At 39.2% G+C, this 21,307-nt stretch overlaps 1 protein-coding gene across 2 annotated transcripts in view; it reads right to left on the bottom strand.

Annotated features, from left to right (window-relative positions):
- Window positions 1–21,307, bottom strand: part of LOC145722073 (uncharacterized) — a 141,531-nt gene that overhangs the window by 88,802 nt on the left and 31,422 nt on the right. Inside the window, exon 3 of one of the 2 annotated variants that reach the window (XM_081823150.1) lies at window positions 686–806. The exons of the other annotated variant lie outside the window; for it this stretch is intronic. Coding sequence (XP_081679276.1) covers window positions 686–806 — 121 coding nt within the window. The remainder of the gene's footprint in view (window positions 1–685; window positions 807–21,307) is intronic. 2 annotated transcript variants of the gene reach the window in all.

A 21,307-nucleotide genomic window follows, 5' to 3' on the forward strand; every position in this document is an offset into this window, starting at 1 on the left:
CTGTCTCACGCTGTGCCACACACACAGACGGAGGCACACAACCCAGCAAGGAGGCCTCTGAAGACACCCACAGACCACAGCAGGATCAGGAATAGATAGTCCCTGCTCCTGACTCCTGCCATGTCGGTTTGCAGATTCTCCCTCCACCCTTTGGCCTTGCTCCCTCTCTGACTCCTATTTCAATGGCTCTACAAAGTCTTGGCTTGGAGAATGGAGAATGTGGGGTACTTGGGCAGTGGACGAGAAGACCTTCCGCCAATGGCCTTCTCAAAAATAGTTCCAGTTACCCCATGACCTGGCCTGCCCCCATAGGGAGGTCACATGAGGGAGGCTGGGAACAAGATGGACATGTGTTGGCCCAAAGGCAGCCCAGATGTTCCAGGCGCCCATGCTCCCCCTACAGATGGCCAAGTAGTAATGGCGTCATCCAGGAATGTGGGCCCAGGTCCATGTGTCGCCAGCCCTATAAATGCCCTACTCAGGGCACCGGCTGTGACTTGGAAGGTGAATTGGAAAGTTTGGAGGAGCAGGTCACAGACTGAGCAGAGTGCATGCAGATCTCAGCAGTTTGCTCTCCCATCAGGGAATGCTGTCCTACCGTGGTTGAAGGAACAGCCATAGGAGAGCTGCAAGAGGGTCCTGGGGAGGGTGGGGATATGTGCACACACTCACATGTCACACTCACCCTCACGCTTCTCAGCAACAAGCTTGCCAAGTCAACCCGGGAGGATTTGCCGAAGATCCAGTAAGAGCTCATCAGAATGCAGACAGGTAGAGTGCCTGCGCTCAAGGAACTCAGGAGCTGACTGGGGAGATAGCACATAAACATCTGTCAAAACTGGAAAAACTTACAAGGCAGGATAGAATACAACTAAATGGTGAAATTCAGATGAGACAGTTCAGAGATCGGTCTGAATTATCGAGGAAGTCCTGACGGATAATTTCGTGTATGGCTCGTGCCTAAAATCTGCCCCTTCTGCACTAGTCCAGACTATTCCAACTTCTCCCAATCTAATATAAACAGTTTCTTCTCAACCAGCTAGATGGCTTATTGCCCCCAAGCAAACCAGGACAAAGAAGGTCCCTTTCACAGGGAAGCAACTAACTACGCATCTGTAAGATTAAGGCACATACACACTCCCCACACACACTCCCCAACAGATTTGAAATACAGCAAATTTTCCTTTAATGTTGGTATTTTATCCCTTGCAATTTCCAATCGATAACCAAATATCAAACTGTCCAACTGCAGTTCTGTCCAACTGCTTTTCTCTACTTTTATTTAGAAGCAAAAATAACTGCAAGTCCCAATATCATCATGTCAGCTCTGACTTGGATTATCAAAGCTGGGGGAAGATCTGGTGTATGAACCAAGGGAAGGAACCCCCTGATAATCCCATTAGGTAGCGTCTGCATACCACTCGAAGTCAAGGACCGCAGTGGACCCTTCCCCTGCTACCGAATATGGCAGAGCTAACGCAGCAGGTGTCCAGCTGCATGCTGGCTGGGTGAACAACATATTCATTTTTTGAGTGCTCTGCACTCACATTTTCCTTGGACACACCAAAGTGAGGTACTTACCTCAACCAATAGAATAGGACTTCTCATTTAGTTGTTGTGGTTTTAGAATTTATCCCCCCAGAACAACTCCTATAAAAGCATTCTTTTCTTCTCTTTTCTTATGAAAATGTGATGCAGGAAGCAGAAGTCCAGTATTTTCTCTCATTAGAACTTTGAAAATGAGAGGCAAGAATTCTTTATGTTTGCCGAAGTTCGGCAAATGATGGAAAAGTCACAGCTAACAAAGGCTGATAGGAAAGACTCACACAAAACTTGCCTCAGAAATTGAAAGAACCAGATCTCATTTTGCAAAACACATTTAGTCGTCTCATCTTTGTTCCTTGGATATCTTGTGATTAAGGCTAAGGGGCCTTCAATTTACCATCTTGATCAACTGACTAGCTGATTTCTCAAAGAGTTCGATACATCTGTCCATATAAACACAGGTGATAAAATGTTGAAATAGCATTGTTTCCACTAAGTATTAACGGGGTGAACATTTTGTCATAGGCCACCCAGAGGGCTGGACATGAAACCCTTTCTTTCTGGATCCTATTTTTAGAGAGCACGTGTTTTTTTTTTTTTTTAAAGATTTTATTTATTTGACAGAGAGAGATACAGAGACAGAGGGAACACAAGCAGGGGGAGTGGGAGAGGGAGAAGCAGGCTTCCCGCCGAGCAGGGAGCCCGATGCGGGGCTCGATCCTAGGACCCTGAGATCATGACCTGAGCCGAAGGCAGACGCTTAACGACTGAGCCACCCAGGCGCCCCGAGAGCACGTGTTTTATATGGCCCATGCACCTGTCATCAGTAGGCTCGACAGCCAACGGCACGTTTGTCCTGCTACCTGTATATGTAGCCACACGGTGAGGCCTGGACTGGGGCTGGGTTGTGTGAAGGTCACCAGGGCCCATGGCCCTCAGACAAGGACATTCTTAGAAATGGCCCTTCAAGCTAGTCTCTCTTATCTGTGGGCCCTTAACTTAGAGTCAAACACTAACACCCTGAGGCAGTAATCATAGCTGCTTTGCAGGAAGGAAAATGATATTTGGGTTCATTTGTTTAAAAAAATCCAACATGGACACATACAAATACATAGTCATATACATGTACAAAGTGTACATACACGTGAAAGATTTAAAATTATGTACCAAGTTGAAGAGTTGCAATCTACAGGAAGAGAAGAATGGAATTTGGAGAGAGAGGAAGAAGTTATGAAAGACTTTTAACTTTTACCCCATGAACCTTGGTATTGTTTCCAAGTTTGACAACTAGAATGTCTTCATCACACTTATGTGATGTTTAAATCTCTTAGCATATAATATGAACTTAAAAGGGGAGGGGAAGGAGGGAGGGATTTAAGAGAGAGAGAAGAAAGGAAAGAAAGAGAAATGGAAGAGAATGTACAAATTACCAAGAGCCAAAGCCATGAGCGCTGAGTGAATGAAATTGTTGGAGGTAAACGAGGCTAACTTAGCAAGACTTTATGAAAAAGTTAAATTTTTAGCAGAACTTTTAAAATAATTAAATAATAATAATATGCTTGCTGTCTCCTATAAGACCTTCTCTGCAGAAAATTTAGAAAATAGAGAACACAGAGAAGAAAATTCTACCATCCGTAGCCCAATCGCACATTAATATTGCAGTGGATTTCCTTCCATCTTCTCTACTTTTTCATTTTAGACTATGTTTTGAAGGGCAACAGAAACATCACAGAGAAGAGGGTGGTGGAAGTGAGAAGGCCACTCTAGAAGATCAGTGGAAACGTGTTTACCAGCTGCCATGAACTGCTTCCTTATCTCAGGCCTGAGATCTCGGTGAGTGTGTTTGGACCTGGAATATTGGTATTACGTTTACCTCGGAAGCCTCGTCAGAGTAACAGCCTCTCTGGGCCTCAGTTGCCTTTTCTGTAAAATGGAGATATTCTCTTTCTCTTACCCGCCTTGCTGCATTACATCCCCCAGACACAGACAAACACATTCCAATTACAAAATCAGTTCTTACCTGGGATCCAGAGAAATGATATTATGCAGGTTTGTGGACTAGCTCACAAAAGCCTGTTTACCCATAGGTAGTTGAAATGCTATCCTGGGTCTTTATAGCAGTATAACTTTCTACTGTTTTTTCTACTATTAGTATATCATTTTTAATCACAGTACGAGCATTTTAAGGCAGATTCTTGTATTTGTCTGTGGACTGCCACTTATTTCTCTGAGAAAGAGCATTTTATCTGCTTGAAGAGGAAGCTGTGAGCCTCAGGGAGAGGAGTGCAGTCTGGGGCAGTTTTCGTTGTTGGGGGGCCCAGGCATCGCACAAATCAGTCTCCCCAGAACAGCAGCTGCAGCAACATGTGGACTCAGCCATGAGAGCAGCTACCCTTTACTGAGGGATATCGGCTCCTAATGGCGTCATATGCGTTACCGCGTTCAATTCTCATGTCGACCCTATTGCGTACAGTTATTCCCCGCATTTTATAAAGGAGGAAGCAAAGCACAAAGAGGTTAGGTAGCATACTCAAGGTCATGTAAATTAGTCTTGCTAGCATTTAAGCCAGGATAAAATGACTCTATAGCCCGAGCTCTTATCAACCGCTAATATATAGGCGGAAGGGGGAGCCCCGTTACCATGTGTGACCTGCCATGGCAAGGAAGTTATGTAGGCTGCTTTGGAGATCATCTGTCCATACTGTGAGCTTTTCTAAAGGGTAGGAAGATGGTAGCTGGAATTGGATCTCCCTCCAAGGGAAGTTTAACAGGCAGTTTCTATCCCCTCGCCCTTCTCCTCCCCAGAGATGCTGCCCAGGGTGGTCTGGCATTGGGGAAATTGCCCCTGTTGCTGGTGGCAATAAAGCTGTCACTGGGGAAGTTCATTTAAGGTTCTATGAACAAATACTCTGACTTTAGGATTTGGGGTGGGAGTGGGGGGGCATAATCATCCCATTCTTTCATGCAGTGCCCACTCCTCTGATGGCTTCATATTTCTGAATCATCTCTCAATTAGAATCAACCACCCATAGCATGCTCTGTTTCAGAAATGTGTCCTTTGATTTTAGCTTCGACACATTTTTTTTTTTTCTGTTTTGCTGTATTGCTTATAATGTTTATGCAGCTGTTTGGAGAGCTAAATATGCAATCAGTATGATGCAATCATGTCCCATCCTTATCAGGGAAGGAAGAAAATGCCAATTTGAATTTTATACAATTTTCAAGAGCTCCATGATGCAAAATGATAAGTTCATTTAATTGATGTGATCTTAATTGGAACCACAAGGGAAATTGGAATGCACATAGAGTTCAGTTGTTTGTGTTTTTAATAGCACTGTTTGGCTGAGATTGGACCATTATCTCCCCCTGGTTCCCCAAATGATGGAGAGTTTGTATTTCTGAAGTTTGCTGAAAATGGAATGCAATATTACAGTATTTTTTTGTAGCCTTTTCTGTTATGTTGTTTCATATGAGATTTGGATTTTTTGGGTTATGTTTTGAGAATGAATTACCATATATATATATATACCAAATATATATATATATATTTCTATTCATGTTCCAGCAATTAGAAGCATAGGTATAGTCATACAATTTCATTTTCAACTGAATATTTATGTATTCACTTGTTTATTCAAACTTTTATTCATTCAACAAGTATTTATTGAGCCCAGGCCATCTCCTTGTCTCTGTTGATAAACACAGGAGGCGGACAAATGAATAAGACTAAATCCTGCTTTCAAGATCTCACCATTGTTGGGGAGATGAACAAGTAAACTTTGCGGCAGGCGCTAGGATAGCGATATGTACAGGGTATAGAGGGAGCAGGCAGGAAGGCATAACTAGACTGTAGATGCTCAAAAGATCTAAAATATAAGGCTGAATTTTACCTGAGCATGGAGAAAAGATGGCCCAGCCGTCAAAGAAATTGGAAAGATTTTACTTTGTTTTTAATCTCTCTTGCATATGTTAATTAAACTGAATAAACTTCACATAGCTCATTTGTTTTATCAGTCATGTTCTTCCTTTAATTTTGTATAGGAAGAGCTTTTTTTATAAAAGAGGGGATTGGGGCAATTTATTGATAGTTTATTGATAAATATGCATTGTTCTAGGTTGTCAGATAACAATATTGCATATATCTATTGGAAGCACATATCATGAAGCATCAGATTACATGAAGTACAACCAGGATGTGACTTTGTCTGTAGCCTTGATTCAATCCATCAAAAATGTGACAGGTATAAATTATACCTAATTTCTGCCCTCAAGTTAAAATCCAGAGGGGGTTGGAATAATCAGTTACACAAATTTATTTGTTTAACATTCAAAGAGATATTTTCAATGCAATTTCAGGGCTATCCATTTGCAAATAACTTAATGGGAGAGTGTGAAGATGTGTCATGACAAAGCGCATATTGTACTTTCCCATGTAGAAGTAAGAGAAAAGTGACCCTAGCATGACATCCTGGTGTTTGCTACCTTCCTTTGGGATGACTGTAGACCCTAGCCACACCCTAAAAAGAAGAAACCATTTCAAACACTGATCAGGAGAGGAAACTGCCCCACAATGGGAAGAATATTGAACAAAAGTGATCAAAAATGTAGAGAAATGTGTTCTGTTCTTAGCTCATCACTCTACGTGACTTGGAAGAATTCCTTAATATTTCTTTTCTTTAAAAAAAGATAGATGTATTTGTTTGTTTGTTTGTTTAGAGAGGGGCATCGGAAGAGGGAGAAGAGTGTCCCAAGCAGACTCCTCACTGAGTGCAGAGCCCCATGCAGGGCTTGATCCCAGAATCCTGAGATCATGACCTGAGCTGAAATCAAGAGTCAGGTGCTTAACTGACTGAGCCACCTAGGTACCCCCTTAATGTTTCTAATCTTCAGCTTCTTTATAAAAAATGTGAGAGAGTGGGATATATGGTCCATCAACTCTAAAAGCAGATTTCTAATAGAAATACAACATATGAGATGACTCTTTGTTACTTACTTTGAATCAGTCAATAAAAGGGTTAGGAAAAGAAAATTGAGTTAAAAGGGCTTTTGATAGAGAATCAGGAGACCATATTCCAGTGTCAAGTTTCCTACTTACTTACTGGTGTGATCTTGCAGCAGCTGCTTCCTCTGTCCATAGCTGCCTCATCTATGAACTAGTGTGGGATGTGTGGGGAGTGGGTTGGGGACATAGACTATGCTAATGCTATGGTGCCTTCCATTTCTAGCTTTCAATGGCTCCATACCTGGGTCAAGTTTCCCTGGGATGTTTTCTAGTTTTTCTCTAGTTTCCCTAAAATACAATACACTTACCTTTTCTAGAAGGGAAAAGCAAATTATCATTTCAATTTTAAAATTCTGAGTCACTTTTCCAAGACAACTCAGATTTTGAAGTTCTTATGCTATACTGGTTTAATTCTCTTATCTTAGACCTTGTGATAAACACCTTCAATCATAGGATCAGATAGGATGTTCTTTCTTCCATTTTCTTTGACTATTTCCAAAACTAAAGGGCTTCCTATCCCTTTGAAGACAGGTCACCCATAAAAAATGGGTCAGTGCATCTCACAGCTTGTTCTTTTCTGGAGGTCTTTGTGTGTGTAATTTAATGTGTGGAGACAGAGGTGGAGCGGATGTGCTTGCAAGCTCTCTTTGAATTTCAGAAGACTTTGGTATATATTATAAGCCTGTTTAATTTCCTTACTTGGGGTTCCAGTAAATAAAGAGTTTGGGGAATAAATTGTAAAAAATTATTGGAAGACTTCTGAACTTTTATCACTGCCCTTACTAAATGTTAGTCTTTATGGCATTCCTGGGCCTGGTGAGGAAATGCAATAATTTAACAAGATTTTGAGCTGGTAACACTTGTTGATATTTTTATAATTTATTCTTCACAGAGAGTTTTCATATGCATTAGCCTTATAAAACCTACAAACTCGGTAACAGTAGTCCATTTAACAGATTGGAAACCCAAGGAGTGGGTGACCTGTAAATGACTCCCCCAAGAATGCATATCTAAGAAGGGCTGGAGCAGGAATGGCAACTCTATTTTCTGATGTTTGATTCTGTCTCCTCTCCACCAACCCTTTAACAACAGTTCGTTGACTCTCCACTGTATAGTGGTGCTTCCCAAATTAGATTATTTGTCACCCATGGGGAGCCCTCCGTTGGATGTGGGAGTGATGGCAGCCTCTGCATCATGAATCTGGTGGTCAATAAAACCTTCTCTTCTAGCTATTAACCCCTCTTTTTTCTCATTTTAACATGTAGAGTGACCTTGAAACGGTATTGAATCTAAAAATCTTTAAGCCACTTGTTTGTTAATGAATTGCTTTATAATACTTCTTGGGAATTCTTGAGTGGAAATGCTTCCTTTATATTTTAGAAAGTGAAACATTAACTAGTATGTTTCTTGTGTCTTGGGTTGGGAGGCTTACAGCGCCATAGGCTGGATTTCTGAAAACCCAAGGGTGAGGCATGGCTGGTTTTATTTCTCCCACCCAGAGGGCATGGTCAGAAGTAGATTTAGATGGAAACAACCCAAATGTCCATCAAACAATGAATCAATAAACAAAGTGTGGTATATACCCATGTACAGAATATTATATTTGACCATATAAAGAAATGAATTGATGTTACATGCTATAACATGCATGAACCTTCAAATCATCATGCTAGGTGGAAGAAGGCAGTCATAAAAGACCACATATCATTTGATCCAACTGATACAAAATATCCAGAGCAGGGAAATCTGTAGATATAGAAAGTAGACTCACAGTTGCTTTGGGCTGGGCGGGAGAAGAGATGGGGGAGTAGGAGAGTGACAGCCAAAGAGTATGAAAGTTTGTTTGTTTCTTTGCTTGCTTGTCTGTTTTTTGAGGTGATGAAAATGTTCTAAAAATGATGGTGGTAATGATTGCACGTATGTGTGAATAAATTAAAAACCATTGAATTGTACACTTTAAATGAGTGAATTATAAGGTACGTGAATTATATCTCAAAACTATTTTTAAAAATAAGTAAATATATAATCATACAGTATTCTCTCTTTTGTTCTCCATTAAAACGCGAGCTGCCCTGACACTCTTGGTCATTATAACATCATTTACCTACCATCCCCTTAGCCAAGGACTGACTAATGAATGATCATGCTAGCTGTCGAACCCTTTCCCTAAACATCATAAAAACCCTCTGTCTTTTCCTAAAATAAATAGCTTTTCCCCTGGAACTCCTGAAACATTGAATTCAAATGTCTACCTGATTCACTTTTTATTGTCTTTTTACGTGTCAGTTGTCAGCACTTGATCATGAGCCTATCCAGGGCCGGGGACTTTGCTGATTTGTCTTTGCATCTCTAGCACCAAACATCATGCCTCAGAGCAAGCAGGTTTTGCTTAAAAATGGAAAAAAGAAGGAAAGAAGAAAAGGAGGGAGGAAAACGTGGAAGGGAAAACTATTATTTCATTTCATCAGGAGTCACTGAATTCCTGAATGCCCAGGGGATAGTAGTTGCGTTGTGTGCAGGGGGCTGCATCAGATTCATGAGGCCGATGATGTCCCCAAGCAGCATGCAATTGAGTGATGGGATAGACACGGGTTGAATTTATGCACACTTGTGGAAAAGCAACAGTGAATGCCATCAGAATGTTTGAATTGGAGACAAACCGTTTAATTTTGTTTATAATAAATATAATGTTACTATTTAATTACTCCCTGTTGGTAGCTTCATCAGTGAATTTCAGCATGTGCATTCTCTTGGTCTGTGTCGGTTATAAACTCAAGTCCTGGGACCTTACTGTCCACATCTTATATGTCTCCCAAAGCATGAACTACAGAGCAATTTATTAAGAAAGACTTATGCTCTGAATAAATGGCTGAATGGCAACATGAAGTGAATTTTTTAGGGAATTTGACACTGTGTGGCAAGTTTAATAGTAAGGTCAGGTTGGTATTTTTTTAATCAACTATTAACTAAACAAGTTGATTCTTCACACATTAGATGTCCAGTTACTCCATGTATAAGTCTATATCACAGGCTATTCTGTGGCATTGATGTAAAAGAAAATACTTAATATTTACCTAAAAGAACTTTTGTATCTTCAATACAAGGAGATCAAATTATTGCATCTGTAATGCCTGTGGACACGAGTGGCCAGGTGCAAAGAGGAACGTATTCTGTTTGACTTTGCAGGTCCTAGTCCCCAGGCATACCACCCCTGCCTGTCTTGGCTGCCAAACCATGGCATGTGTGAGAGAGTCAGGTGCTGTGCAGTTCTTTCTATGGTAACATTGTTTGGCCCATGCCAAAATATAAATCATTATCACCATTAAGCACTTATTAAATGTCTACTTATGTATGATACCAAAGACTAGGTTTTATAGCTAGAGTTCTGGCCTGCTGTGACTTTATATACCCTCTTGGGCAGGGGATTTGAAAACCAAATTGAAATTTGGTTGTTACTTACAAAGGGACATTTTTAGCAAAGCCAACAGGAGTATGGTTTGTCACCTTGTCCACACGGAACATTCTTGGGGCAAATAGGAAGCAAATAATTCAGTCAAGAGTGTGGATTTGAAAGTAGGATGTGGGAGTAATGGAGCTGTGCTACTAGTTTTCTACTGGGAAACTTGATCCGGTGGAAAGGCACGGTGATGGGCTCAGGTCCAGGAATTACAGGCACTATTTCCAGTGCTTCCAGCAACTCAGTAAGGCTGGCTCCACAGTGCCTGGGGAAAGGCCAACCTCCGGGCAACGTGAGGCCACACTGGGTGTCCCTAGGTGGCCTTATGTGTGAGGAAAATCGTGTCCCTGCAAGCTCGTGGACTTCCATATGTGCAGGTCTTCAAGAGACCAGACTTCTGGACTGGTGGAACGTGACGGAGACACCGGAAGACAAGGCAAGCTGTGGGCGCACTGCTGGTTTGAATCCTCCTCCCCGACGAGCTTCACCGCATTCATTCACTTGATTCAACAAGTATTTACTGTGCAGCTACTATGTACCAGACACTGTTCTACATGCCAGGAGTTACAGCGACCCCTAAAACAGTCTCCCCCTGTGGGACTTATTTTCTGGCGGAGGAGGCGTGCAGGTGTGGGCCAAAGGCCGGCAGTCTGTTCTTTCCCAAGGCAGTCTCTGAGCTTGCTTAGTTCTGCAGCAGCTCGTGGATTCCCCTTATAATCGGATACTTTCTTGGCCAGAGGGACTCATGTGAGAAAGATATGGTATACGATCCAAGCAAGAATGCTTATTCTAACTTAGCACATAGCCCTTCGTCCTGAAAATCTCACTCCTAACAACCCTTTGTGATAGGGAATGAAAATAGTAAGAGGTAAGGCTGCAGAGCCAGACTCTGTTTAGATTTGAATACTGACTCCTCCACTCACTAGCTATGTGTTGGAAGGTAAGTGCTGTGGACTGAATGTTTGTGTCTCCCCCACCCCCAAGTTCATATGTCAAAACCTATTCTTTTCAGTGACATGGTATTTGGAGGTGGGGCTTTGAGGAAGGGATTAGGTCACCAGGGTGAAGCCCCTGTGAATGAGACTATGGCCTCATGCAAGGGATCTCAGGGAGTTCCCTTTCCCCTTCTTCCATGTGAAGTCACAGAGAGAAGACAGCTGTCTATGAACTAGAAAGCATGTCTCACCAGACACTGAATCTGCCTTGAGCTTGGACTTCCCACCTTCCAAAACTGTGAGAAATAAATATTTGTTGTTTATCAGCCACCCAGTCTATGGTATTTTGTTATGGCAAGCTGAACAGACTGAGACAGCAAGTTACTTTAAATTGTCTGCATCTTGCCTTCCTTCTTCATAAAATGGGAAAAATATGAATAGATACCTCATAGAGTACCCGTGATGAATAAATGAGGTAACACATGTAAAGTCTGACCTACCATACACGTTCCTCTCTATTTTTTTCGTGTAACTTATTAGAGATATGCTGGTTTCGAATGGGCCCAAACTGTCTCACTGTACGCCTACTCTAAGCTCTCTTCCAGCTTCCTCGAGGTAGAGGTCCTGTTTTGTGCATCATTCTGTCTCCTATAGTGATCTTTCCAGTGGTTCTACACACACTAGGGGATGGGAAGTGCTTGCTGACTACTGCTGAGAAAATGAATCGGATGCCATTTTACTACCTTGGTATTGCTGAGAAAAGCACACCATGTATAAAGTCACTTACCTCATCTTCCATCTGCCTTACTTCTGTCCACAGTCCCAGAATCTCCCCACCGCCCAGAGTCCAGACCTTAGGCATTTCTGGTCCCCACACTTTCATTTGTTCAAAATACTCACTCAAACTCCAATGATCAAGTCTTGGGAAGCCTCCTTTTGTCATACCTTTTCAATTCATTCTGTGGCTTTTACGCCACCAACACCGCCTTTGTCTTGGATCTTATCATTTTATGCTCTTTGTTGGTGAAGTACTTGTCTCTGATTTAGGTTATGGATGCTGAATATTTAGTTTTCATCCATTTACAAAGAGCAAACAGATGGCATTTTATCATCATATAACAAATATATGTTAATGGAGAGTTCCCATTGCCTATAAATCCCAAGGTGGGGAAGAAAGCAACTGGGGATAGCTTATCTCAGAATTGTCCTAAAACCTCTTCCTCTATTTTCTTCAGAAACTAGAAAAGCAGATTCAAGCTCTGGTTTATTATCTAAAGGGAGTAGATATCTGTTATATTCAGGAATCACTTCCCTGCTTATAAATAATACTATTGTATAAAACAAAAATAAGTTGTAAATAAAAATTTCTGTAACCATAGTGAATTGATAAGAGCTCAAGAAAACTCTCTTTGACTCCCCATCTCAAACAATTCTGAAGCACTGGCCCTCTTATGTTGAGAATAAGCAACTCTGACAAAGTTCTTATTTTTCACAGCTTCATCTATATCAACATTTATTTACCATTTCATTCCATTTGATTTTTTTTAAAGATTTATTTATTTATTTGAGAGAGAGAGAGCACAAGCAGGAAGGGCAGAAGGAGAGGGAGAGAGAATCCCAAGGAGACTGCGCTGAGAGCAGAGCATGATGCGGGGCTCCATCCCAGGACCCTGAAATCATGACTGGAGCTGAAACCAAGAGTGGGATGCTTAACCAACTGCACCACCCAGGCACCCCAAATTCCATTTGATTTTGTGATCACATTCTCCCTATGCTTGACTGCAAATAAGAAACACCTAGGAAACTTTTGGATCAAAATTTATCCTGGACTTCTGGAAAAGATGGATTAATGAAGGGTGGATTTATCCTTTTGCCTGGAACAAGTAAAACATGGAAAATAATATGTGAAACAATGGCATTCAAAATACTGGATGTCAGCCAATGAAGGACAGTGAAAATTGAAATGGAAAAACAATAAGATGCATTCTAGGCTGCCCTCAGTTACTGCCTTGAGAAAGTTTCAGGAAGTGGCACAGGCAGGGGGATCCCAGTCAGAGCCCTACACTCTCCCTGATTGAAGACCTGGAGCTAGAATTTCAGGGATGCCAAGAGAGCTACAGCTTGCAATGCAGAATACAGGACAGGAGAGAAACTCCAGGGAGAGAGAACTCCAGAGATCTGCAGAGACTGTGTCCAGATTATTCAGCTAAATACTGATTATCACAAGAATATAAATTAATTACTCATGGCTGGGGAAAGAACCACCCTAAAAGATTAGAAGAAACAGTGCCCAGGGTTCAAAAAGGCTGGAAATATTATCCATCCACAATAAACACAGTGGAAAACCTTATACTTTAGGGAGAATTGGTTAGACTTCTAAAGACAGTCACACCTCAGTAGTGGGAAAAATTGACCTCAGGCTGAAATTCAGCTTTGATCCAACCTAACAAAGCTTAAAAGGAAAACCCGAAAGGATCAGACTGTTTTCAGGTGATTTAAGCATGTGCCAGAACAAAATTCTCAATATCCATAAGAATATAAAAATATACTGAACACGACAAAATAAAAACCAAAATGTTTCATATCCAAAATAAAATTACCAGGCATGCAAAGAAGCAAGAAAATACTAGCAATGATGAATAAAAAATTCAATAAGTTAAAACTGATGCAGAAATGTTACAGGTGATTAAATTAGAACACGGGAACATTGAACAGTTGTTGTAATTGATTCCATATGTTCAGGAAGCTAGAAAAAGATTGAACATGCTATGTAGAGATATGGAATACATACAAAAGACCCAAACAGAACTTCTAGAGACAAAAACTATAATGTCTGAGAGGAAAGACACACTGGATGGAATAACATCAGATTAGGTGTTGCAACAAAGATTAGTGAACCTGAAGACATAGGAATAATAACTTTGCAAAATTTAAATACACAGAGAAAAAAATGTTGAAAAAATTTTAACATAGCATCAGTAATCTGATGCAACATTATTAATTTAATTAATTGATTTCAGTTTTAAGCAACCAAACATATATGTAATTGATGCCTAAAAAGGATATGGTGGAGAGAGACATTTAAAGAATAACAGACAAAACTTTTCTAAATTTGATGAAAACTGCAAACCACAAATCCAAAAAGCTCAATAAACCCTAAGCATAGGAAATATGAAGAAAAGTACACTAGGAAAATCAAAATTAAGTTACTTACAGCCAGTGATTAAGTGTAAAACTCAAAAGCAGCCAGAGAAAGAGATACATTATGAATAGAAGGACAAATATAAGAACGACAGCAGATTTTTGTCAGAGATAATGCAAGCAAAAAGAGCAGAGCAACATTTTTAGTGTTAAAAGAAAAAAAAAACTGTTAAACTAGGACATGTTATCAAACAGAAATATATTTGAAAAATGAAGGTGAAGTATCAACTTTTACAAGGATAGAAAAGCTGAAAGAATCAACCATCAACTGCCTGGCAGTGCAAGAAATATTAAAGGAAGTCCATCAGATAGAAGGAAAATGATACGAGGGGAAAACCTAGAACTACATAAAGAAATTAAGAACATCAAAAATGGTAACTACTTGGGTAAATATAAACATTTTTTTCTTGTTATTTAAATCTCTTCAAAAGATAATCAAATGCTTAAAAGAAAGTCATAACATATGTAAGAGTGGATTGTGTGACAATAACTCAAAGGCTGGAAGTAAAGGAATGAAACTATACTATTTATTAGTATACATCAGGCTTTTGTAGAAATTAACAAGCTATTTTTAAGATGCATATGAGAACACAGAAAACCTGGAATCGATAAAACTACTTGGAAACAGAAAAACAAAGTTAGAGGACTAATATTACCAAATGTCATGATCTATTACAGAACTACAGAAATCAAGACAATATGGTAATGACAACAATATAGATCAATACAATGAATAGAGTCAAGAAATAGACCCACATATTGATAGTCAATCAATTTTTGATAAAGTTGCCCAAGGGAGTCCTATGGAGAAAAAGTAGTCTTGTCAACAAATAGTGCTAAAAAACTTGGATATCCACATGCAGAAGACAGTAAACTTAAATGCAAAAAAACCTAAAGCTATAAAACTTTTAGAAGAAAATATAGAAATAAATCTTTGTGGCTTTAGATTCAGAAAATTTTCTTAAATATATCACTGAAGGCATAATCCACAAAAGACAAAATAATGATAAAACTAAGGACATTTGCTCTTTAAAAGATACTGTTAAGAGACAAGCCACACCTTTCAATAGATGCAGAAAAATCATTTGACAGGGGCGCCTGGGTGGCTCAGATGGTTAAGTGTCTGCCTTCGGCTCAGGTCATGATCTCAGGGTCTTGGGATCGAGCCCCGCGTCGGGCTCCCTACTCAGCTGGAAGCCTGCTTCTCTCTCTCCCTCTACTCCTCCCTGCTTGTACTCTCTCACTCTCTCTGTCAAATAAATAAATAAAATCTTTAAAAAAAAAAAAAAAAGAAAAATCATTTGACAAAGTACATCCATTCATAATCCAAACCCTCAACAAAGTAAGTTTGGAGGGAACATCCCTCAACATAATAAAGGCTATATGTGGAAAACCCGCAGCTAATATCATTCTCAATGGGGAAAAAAACTGAGAGATTTTCCTCTATTGCCAGGAACAAGCCAGGGATGTCTACTCTCATCACTGTTATTTAACATAGTATTGGAAGTCCTAGCCACAGCAATCAGACAACAAAAAGAAATAAAAGGCATCTAAACTGGCAAGGAAGAAGTCAAACTTTCACTATTTGCCGATGATATGATACTCTCTACAGAAAACCCAAAAGACTCCACCCAAAATTGCTAGAACTGATTTGAACCAACATTTCACCAGAAAAAACATACAGCTGGAAAATAACCATGTGAAAAGATACTCAACATTATTAGCCATTGGAGAAATGCACAGTGAGATGCTGCTTCACACCTGTTAGATTGTCTAAAATTGGCAAGGATGCAAAGGAACTGGAACTCTCACACACTGCTTGTGGAAAGGTAAATTGATACAATTACTTTGTAAAACAGTCTTCTTCTTCAAAGGTTAAATATGCATTGTACACATGGTACAAATATTCCACTCCTAAGTATTCACCTAAGTTATATTCATATAAGAGTTATGCACAAACGTTTATAGCAGCTTTATTTGAAATAACTCCAAACTGGAAAACCCAGTGAGGGTGATCGATGTGTTCATTATCTAGATCATGGATGGTTTCACGAGTGTAACCATATGTGAAAGCTTAATAAATTGTGAACTTTAAACATGTGCAGTTTATTGTATATCAATTTTAACTCCACAAAACTGTTAAACATAATTATTCCTATGACTTACCTCAGATAATTTACTGGGCTTGGGAAACTTAATTCAGGCCATTCTGGACAAGCATCACCTTAATGGCTATCATTGGAGCTACTTTTCAACTCAAGTCATATAAAAAACTAGGCATGATATTCAAAAAGTATAGCCACTCATCTCAGGGTACTTGAAGTAGAGCCAAGAGACCATGAATGCATTGATACATTCAAGCTGAGCCATTTACCAGGTGCTGGGAGTAGAAAAATGAATAAGAAACGGTCTTTGAAGTCCATAACTGATTATTACAATAGACATATCTATGTATCTGTGTATTATATCTATATATCTATATGCATATACAATAAATATATACAAAGAGTCATTATGGAGTACATCAGAAATATGCTTTGGCCAGCCATGGCAGCTCAGGGAAGTCAGAGTATGGTGAAATCTAGCTGAGAATTAATGGGGTCACAACTCTGGAGAAATTAGAGGAGTATTACCTGCAAAGGGAACAATCTGTATAAATAATCAGAGGCAAGACTAAGAATGAAATGGGGGGAAGTAGAAGAGATGGGTAGGACGGGGGGTTAGAGAATTGGGAGTAGGAGTGTGTAAAAGGGGCTCAGAACAGGAAAGGCTCCTTGCCATCCTAAGGATTTTGAGTGGTGGAATGCCACTGAAGGGTTTTTATTCAGACAGTAACATGTGTGAGATGTTGTAAGGGTAAAAAAAAATCACTCTGCAGTGGGTAGAACTGAAGACAAGACTAGGCGTAGGAAGCTCCGGTAGGAGAGTGAAATATTCAAATTAAAAGAGGAAGGGAGCCTGAACCAAGACAGTGAAAGTGGGATTTAAGATATGAATAATTGGGGAAAATGTCCTTGGTTTCTGTTGTCAGAAACTGAGTCAAGGACTACAAGAGGAGAGTAGTTTATGGAAAAGATGTCAAGTTCAGTTCTGAACACCTCCATGTGCTCGTGGAGCTCCAAAAAAGATTTGTGACACCGGGAATGGGCTTTACCTGTATCTATACTTTTTTTTTTTTTTTCAAAAATAAAAGCTCAATGCAAATAAAGCTAAACGTTGTTGCTTGTTAATCTGGGCCAGTAATACATCTAACATGCTTTACTTATTTTCTTTAGTTTGCTGTAAATTCAAAACATTTTAAAATTAAAAAACAAAACAAAACATATGCAATACATAGTAAGGTAAACTCCAAGGCCCTCTGCTGTAATTTAACTGAAAACTGGACAAATTAGTAAGCTAACCTTTTAAAGTACTACCTGAACTCACAAAAAAAGCAGGGGAAATTTTCAGGCCTCACTCAGAATTTTTAAAGAAATCCACACTAGGTTCCTGGGATCTGAAATCTAATCCCAGGGTCCAATAGAAAATGAATGTAAGACCCCTCTTCATTTTTAGGGACCCTCAGGAGAGACTAAAGAGTTTGGCAGATGCAGAGTCAAATGGTTTCTGGAAGAAATTAACTCAACTTAAGCCCTCAGTATTCACACAGATAAAATTCAATAAAACAAGAACTCATACACACACAAAAGGCAAGAACACAACAGATTTAGATCCCCAAGTCCTTCATACATTGGAATTACCAGGTAAAGAATATTTATGCATAAATGTTAAATGACAAAAGATACTGAATTTTGAAAAATGAGTGAGGAAAAAAAGTCTATCAAAAACAACCCGGTAGACTCTAACAAGACCATTCATAAAAGAACACTTCTATAGAAAGAAAAATAACTTTATTGAAATGTAGAACTCAATAATGAGGTAAAGAACATACTAGGTACAGTTGAAAAGAGGGTTGGTGAGCCATGAAACAGAGCTGAGGAAATTAAATGAGGCAGAGAGGTCGAATGAGAGAGAAAATGTGAAAGAGAAATAAGAACTATGGAGGACAGAGTGAGAAGGTCTCACACATATCTAGTCCAAAGCAGAGAAAGCAAAGACTCAAGGAGATGGTGACAGAATTCTCCCAAACTGGCCAAATACATGAATGAGAAGAATGAATGGACATTGTGTGACCAGCTGGAAAAAGAAAAAGAAAAGGACCAATCACATGGTAGGAAGACTATAGGACACTGAAGACAAAAAGACACATAGATCTTTAGCTCCCACAAAAATGACAGGTAGCCCAATAGTGACATATTAAGAGCAATAATAGAAGCCAAATAATCCACTGTGTTGAGAGAAAAGTACGGTCTATTAGAATTACCTGAGCAAAATGGTCTTTTAAGAATGAGGTATTTTAGGGGCACCTGGGGGACTCAGTCAGTTAAGCGTCCAACTTTTGGTCAGGTCATGATCTCAGGGTCACGAGATCAGAGTCCCACATTGGGCTCTGCACTCAGAGGGGAGTCTGCTTGGGATTCTCTCCCTCCCATTCCCTCTACCCCTCCCTCTGTTCACACCTGCTTTCTCTCTCTCTCTCAAATAAATAAATAAATCTTAAAAAAAAGAGAGAATGAGGTAGTTCCACATATTAAACACTTAGAAAATAACAATTAAATGAATGTGTATAGACTATAACTGATAAAAAAGAAATTGGTCCCAGAAGAAATAGTGAGCAAAGGACTAGCGAATGTATAGAAATATAAAGAGGCAATACCCATAGGAAATGAAGGAACAATCATGTCTCACCTATGGGTTATTACTATTATTATTATTAATGCCAGAACTAAAGACTTGGACTTGAATTGTTTGAATGTCAAGAGGGAGTGGCTGGAGTTGAAGTGTTCTGAGGCATTCATGTTGTCAGAAAGAGGAAATGTTTTCATTAGCTTTAGATTTTTAAAAATGAGAATGCATAATAAAACTTCAAGTAATAGAAGCAAAAGTATAGATAGTAAAATGTAGCAATTAATTATAGCATATAAAGAGAGAAAAAGAACAAACTGTTTTGAAAAGCTGAGTAATTAGAGTAGATGTACACCCACATGTTACAATATATGATAAATCATCATAAATTGAATATGATGCAAGTCAAACATAATTTAATATGAAAACGGGGAAGAAAAGAGTTATTTAGTAAAATTCCCACAAAATAAGGAATAGGCAAGTGTGCCCATTATATCTACTGCAATTTAACATTACTCTGGAATTATTACACAATGCAATTAAACAAGATAAAACACTTAGGAGCATAAGAATAAGAAAAGAAGAAACAAAACTACCTCTATTTAGAACTACCAGGATAATATACATGGGAAACCCCAGAGAATCAATGATTGGATTAACTCAACAATAAAATAATCCAACAAAGGAGCAGGATATAAAATTAACACACAAAGATCAATGGTATTCACATATACAAACAATAACCAACAGATAAGGAAAACTCCATTTACAATAGCAATGAAAAAATTTAAAACATTAAAATAAACTTAACAGGAAATATTTAAAATCTATATATGAAAAACTGTAATTCCCTCCTGAAGGACACAAAGTAGCCAATAGTAAAGACATCCCTTGTATGTTAGTAAAGCTTGGCATCGTCAGGATATTAGTTTTTATTAAGTTAGTTTATAAATTTAATGTGATCCAGTAAAATACCTATGAGACTTTGTCATAGAAGTAGATAAGCTGGTATCATAGTCCATATGGAAAAATCAACACACAAGAATATCCAGGGAAACATGGCAAAGGAAGAGAAGAGACTATTCCCACCAGATATTAGTAGACAGACAATAGAATAGGATCAAAGTTCAGAAATGGACCCAACCACATATTGAAATCTGATATATTATAAAGGTGGTATTTCAGTCACTGGAGCAAAGAGTCTTTTTAATAAGTAATGAAAAAGATAAAATACACACATGCCATATCACACATCAACATTAAGTCCAAATGGATCAAAGGTGTAAATATAAACAGTAGAAGTACGTAAGGACTACGGAAAAAAAAAATGTGGTGAAATCCTCCTTGATATGTATTCAATAAAAGGAAATAATAAGTTGATACATTTGTCTACATATAAATTTTTAAAAAGAACTTTGGATAGCAAAAGCCATGAGCAAAGTGAGAAAAGAAATGACAAACTGGGAGAAAATATTTGCAACATATATCATGGGGAAAGGGCTGATACCATTAAGGAACAAATGATTTTTTAATTGAGGAAGAAAAGGTTAGAAACCTTACAGAAAAATGGGCAAAGACCCAATGTGACACTTCACAAAGCCAGCTACAAAAATGGCCCTTAATCAAATGAAACAAGCCGTCTTACACCCAGCTGATGGGAATACACAATGATAGCGTCCTTGCGGGGGATGGAACTTGGCAGGACCTAACAAAACTGCATGTGCATTTATTCTGTGGCCCAGCATCTCTTGACGGGAATCTAACCCAAAGATAACTTACAACATGAAAATGCATTTGCACAATGTTACTCACTGCAGCTTAATTTGTAATGGCAAAATTTTGGAAAGAATGTAAATAAATGTCCAGGCTGGGAAATGGGTTGAATAAACTATGGCATACACACACAAAGAAGGAAGTGCTATGCAGCTGTGTAACAGAATGAGGGAGAGCTCTTTACGCTGATGCAGGATGATTCTAGGAGAGGTTTTTAAGTGAAGAAAGCAAAACTGCAAAATATCACATACTGTATGCTGTGTTTTAGTGAGAAAGAGGAGCAGTAGTAAAAAGTGCATGTATCTGCTTATTTTCACAAAAAGAACTGTGTGAAAGAAAAACCAGAAGAGAATAAAGCTGGTCACTTACAAGAGGTGAGTGTGGTATGGGATGAAAAGGATGTAAGGCCAAGAGACACTTCCTTAAGTCTAGCTTCTTGATTAGGGTTGACTTTCAGAAGCATGCTAATGATCCACATATTTTATTCTTTTTTCTTAGGACTTTATGTATTTATTTATTTGAGAGAGTGAGCACACAAGCAGGGGGAGGAGCAGAGGAAGAGGGACAAGTGGACTCATGCTGAACACTGAGCCCCGACTTGGGGCTCGATCTCACGACCCTGAGATCACAACCTGAGCGGAAACCAAGAGTCAGAGGCCCAACCAACGG

This window comes from Leptonychotes weddellii, chromosome 6 (genome assembly GCF_054177405.1).
Source record: "Leptonychotes weddellii isolate Sample4059 chromosome 6, ASM5417740v2, whole genome shotgun sequence".
NCBI lineage: Eukaryota > Metazoa > Chordata > Mammalia > Carnivora > Phocidae > Leptonychotes > Leptonychotes weddellii.